General features: G+C 41.7%; 1 protein-coding gene across 1 annotated transcript in view; it reads right to left on the bottom strand.

Annotated features, from left to right (window-relative positions):
• Positions 1–4,884, bottom strand: part of Efcab5 (EF-hand calcium binding domain 5) — a 94,185-nt gene that overhangs the window by 42,734 nt on the left and 46,567 nt on the right. The window contains exons 4-5 of the mRNA XM_021212692.1: positions 2,449–2,548; positions 1–454 (exon numbers count right to left, since the gene is read on the bottom strand). The exon at positions 1–454 is cut by the window's left edge and continues 842 nt beyond it. Coding sequence (XP_021068351.1) covers positions 1–454; positions 2,449–2,548 — 554 coding nt within the window. The remainder of the gene's footprint in view (positions 455–2,448; positions 2,549–4,884) is intronic.

Consider the following 4,884-nt stretch of genomic DNA (forward strand, 5'->3'; position numbering starts at 1 on the left):
GCCACCGACCCTCTCTGCTGGGTTTGTTCTACTGCCGAGCTCCTTCGGGACCCTTGCTCTGCCACCGACCCTCTCTGCTGGGTTTGTTCTACTGCTGAGCTCCTTCGGGACCCTTGCTCTGCCACCGACCCTCTCCTTGCTCCTTGTTTTGAAGCAGATGTTTTGCGAGGCCCTTTGCCCTGTCCTTGTCCTGTAAGTGATACTCTGTGGGGTCTCTGTTGTGAGGTCAGTTGTGCGGCAGTTTCTGGCTCCTTTGTTGAGTCTGATGAAAGTTCTTGATCTCTCTGCCACTGTGGGAGATCCTTGTTTTCTGCGAGTTTGCCTGCAAGTTTTTCAGCAACTAACATATTCATCTTTAAGAGCAGTGCATCAAAGTCTTCATAAATGTGCTTCTTAATATCCATGTCTCCCCAGAACTCAGTCAACTCTATCTCTTCAAATTCAACAAAGGGCCCTAATGCAGACAACAAAGGATTTATCTAAATAATTGAGCTTACAGTACAGAATCAAAATTATAGAATTAATATAAAATGACATTGAGGACAGTGATTATTACATAAGCTTATTACTTTAAAAATAAATATCAGAGCTGGATGTAGTGACATATGCCTTTAACTTCAGCACTCAGGAGGTAGCAACAGACAGATCTTTGTGAGTTTGAATCTAGCCTCATCAACATAGCAAGTTCCATACATAAAGAGGTCTTGTCTTAAACAATGATAAAACAAAATATCAGGTACCTTTTGCTGCAACTAGATACTCAAGGGAACATAAGAAGTCTCACTACCCTAAATTAGTTATCCACTCTTCTTGGAAGGTGTGTCTTACAAAATGAACATCTCTCTTCTTTTGTTATTTGGACTGTTCCTTGGATGGCTAAAATCAAATGAAACTTGTCCCTTACCATTGTGGCCCTTTTCCTCTCAATAAGCACAGAATAGATATGGGGGCTGGAACTGTCTTTTCATCTCAAATATCTTTTAAAATATCTACAATACAGGCTGGAGAGTCATCCTTGCTGCATGCCACGGATGGCCTCAGTTTGATCCCTAGAGCCCACATAGAGGTTGAAGAAAAAAAAAAACGATTCCACAAAATTGTCCTCCAATTTCCACACGTGCTATATGGCATGTATGCACTCCCCAGCCCCACATCATGCTCACACTCAAATAATAACAAATTAAAATTTCTCCATTATACAAACAAATGCTAGCCTTATCTTTCATTCGGTTCACTTTCCATCCCTTTCTTTCCCTTCAATTCTTCATTCCTCAACTCTTCCTTCCAAGACTTAGGAGGCTGTAAGCTTTAGAATTTTATACAAAGTCAGGAGTGCAGTTCGGGGGTAGATTGAGTGTTTAATATAAGTTCAGTTTTTAGTACAGAAAAAATAGAAAGGGAGGGAGAAACAAAGGGAGAGATGGGGGAAGAAGAAAGGACTTTAAGAAAAGACTGGACAGTAGTCACTAGGATTTTGCTGTTAAAAAGCAACGAATGACATATGCTGGATATGACTACACCGGCCATGATGCTGGCATTCAGGTGAGACAGGGGGACCAAAAGTTCTCAAAACTAACTCTGAAGAAGCGTCCCCTACAGATAAAATTCCACAAAGTCCTGGAAATCCTGCCTGTACCCACTCTTCCCAGAGTATTTAATAATTAAGCTTTAACATTGTGGCTCCTACAGCTTTTAATACACTGCACTCACAGATTTTTAAGTCTCCAAATAACAAGTCTGCATACAGAAATAAGACAAACCAGCCATTAAAAGACATCCTCCTTAAGAAATAAAAGCAGAGCTGGAGGACACCTTGGGTAAAGGAGCTTGCTGCCAAGGCAGAGGGAGGATCTGAGTCGGATCCTCTGGACCCACATGGTGGAAGGAGAGAACTGGCACGGTGGCTTCTGATGTACACGGGGATGCTATGGCTCTCTCAGCCATAGTAAACAAGGGAACACAATAAAGAGAAACCAACAGCCCTGTAATCATATTTATTGATAAATATATAAAAGAATATTTCAACATGTAGGTAATATATGCATATTTTACCATAAAAGCATGGAGGTAAAGCTGCTTCGGCAAAGGACATATATTCTGTAGAAACCTTAGAATTCTAAATTGCAATTATGAATGGAATACTCATTCCTAACTTAGCTGTTAAAGCATTCAGATTATCACCAAAGCCTTCCTTCATTGAAACAAATGTAAAAGCTGGTCTAGTTGAGTTCTGCTGGGACACAGGTTTGACGAATGCACTTGGTGAAAACCCGGCTAGTTGCAAGCAAGAGTGCAATGCATTTTGTGGAAATAAGAACAAGTAGATCAGCTACGGCTGCCATGACTTGGGGAGATGCATGGGATCCCTCAGGAGTAAAATGATCCCACTGTCATTAGACTTCGAAACCCAGCTTCAGCTCCAGGACACTCCTTCTGAGAGACACTTACATTGTCGTGGATTTCGGAGTAAACTCCTGGTGGTGGAAGAGCATTGATCATAGAACGCTTCCAGCAAGGCCAGTGTCCTCTGTCGATCCAAGGCCATCACCTACATAGAAAGCTTGCAATTAGTAACTGTAGCACATTTCAAATCTTCATGATGCTACATCTTGATTTCCTGAATAGTCAGTCTATCAGTAAGACCACCACCACACCTCTATTATCATCATGAATATAAAGACTATGGCATCAAAATCTTGCCCATAGACTGATACTTAATTCTCCCATTTTGTCATATGCCACAATGCCTTGGGCTTAGCGGATATTTAAAAAAATACTTGTTGGGACTGGCATGACTTGTTGAACTCAATGCACAGTACTCAGCTCTCATATACCATGACCCGTGTGTGTCACATACAGTCAATTGCTCCTTATGTGTCCTTTCACACGCTATTCTGAGAACATCTTAATTATGGAGAAACGTAAAAAAGAAACGGCAAAGCTAACACTGCCTGTGACCTTAGGAGCTGGAAATAACAGTTGTTGAGAGTACACACAGGGGATGGGAGATGGCTCAGTTGGTGAAAAGTGCTTGCCTTCCAAGGACAAGGACCTGAGTTAGGTCTGCAGAACCCACATAAAAAAGCTGGGTGTGGTGATGAGTCCTTGTAATCCCAGTACTGGGGAGGTGGAGACAGGCGGAGCCCTGGGGTTCCCTGGCCATTTGGTCTAGTTGACTTGGGAAATTCCAGGCCAATGGGAGATTCTGTCTCAAAGAATTAAAAAAAGAACACCACCCAAGGTTATCCTTTGACCTCTACCTGTGCATGCATGCACACACACATAAAAAGCATGCACAAAGCTGTACTAGACTGATTTTATATATATATATATATATATATATATATATATATTCCTTTAAGTTGCATTTTGAAATTGTGGCTTTGGAAGGGAGTTAAGGCAAGCTCTTGCTATGTAGCCCAGTATGGCCTAAGACTTCGTCAGTAGCCCAGGCTGGCCTGGAACTCAGTGTTCTTCTGCTTTGGCTTCTCAAGTTCTGGGACTCCAGGTGTATGCTATCATGTCTAGCTTTAAGAATGGTTTGCTTAGGTTTACTCAACATTGGGATCTAATTTGTGCAAATAAAGAAATATGTCTTGCTGGGAGGTGGTGGCACACGCCTTTAATCCCATTACTTGGGAGGCAGAGGCAGGCAGATTTCTGAGTTGGAGGCCAGCCTGGTCTACCAAGTGAGTTCCAGGACAGCCAGGGCTATACAGAGAAACCCTGTCTCGAAAAAACCAAAACCAAACAAACAAACAAACAAAAAAGTCTTATTCATTGGAGGAGCTGGAGAAACGGCTCAGCAGTTAAGACCACTTGATGCTTTTGCAGAGGACTCAGGTTCAGTTCTCTGCACCCACATGGTAGTTTATGACCATCTATTGCTCCAGCTCCTGGGGATCCAACTTCCTCTTGTGGTATCTGTAAGCACCAGGCATGCATGTGGTGCTTCTACATAAAATAGACAAAATGTCCATACATGAAAAGTATAAACTAAATCAATCTTAGAAGAAAAAGTTGTGGGGCATGGTGGCACACACCTTTAATCCCAGCACTTGGGAGGCAGAGGCAGGCAGATTTCTGAGTTCGAGGGCAGCCTGGTCTACAGAGTGAGTTCCAGGACAGCCAGGACTATACAGAGAAACCCTGTCTCAAAAAAACAAAAAAAAACAACAAAAAAGTTTACTTTATTCATTTTAACTGCTATATAGTGTAATATTAGAACACTATAATTTCTTAGAATTCTTTTATTAATAGAAATTAGGTTGTTTCTAGTATTTTGAGAAAAATATGCTTCAATGAATAATCTTATTCACACATCCTGTGTACATTTAGATACATTTTTCTAAAGTAAATAAAGGGAATTAGTATTTACGTTTTCTAAAATAAATAAATGGAATAATTTTTGCTTGTAAACTGGGTCCTTCCTCACTCTCTTTGGAACTAATAATTACCTAATAGCAACCGAGCAGTAAAGGAGACTCTTTTTTTTTCTTTTTCTTTTTTTTTATTAGATATTTTCTTTATTTACATTTCAAATGCTATCCCAAAAGCTCCCTATACCCTCCCCCCTGCCCCTGCTCCCCTACCCACCCACTCCCACTTCATGGCCCTGGCATTCCCCTGTATTGGGGCATATAAAATTTGCAAGACCAAGGGGCCTCTCTTCCCAATGATGGCCGATTAGGCCATCTTCTGCTACATATGCAGCTAGAGACATGAGCTCAGGGGGTACTGGCTGTTCATATTGTTGTTCCACCTACAGGGTTGCATCCCCCTACAGCTCTTTGGATACTTTCTCTAGCTCCTCCATTGGGGGCCCTGTGTTCCATCCAATAGCTGACTGTGAGCATCCACTTCTGTGTTTGCCAGGCACTGGCA

Source organism: Mus pahari, chromosome 14, assembly GCF_900095145.1.
Source record: "Mus pahari chromosome 14, PAHARI_EIJ_v1.1, whole genome shotgun sequence".
NCBI classification, from domain to species: domain Eukaryota; kingdom Metazoa; phylum Chordata; class Mammalia; order Rodentia; family Muridae; genus Mus; species Mus pahari.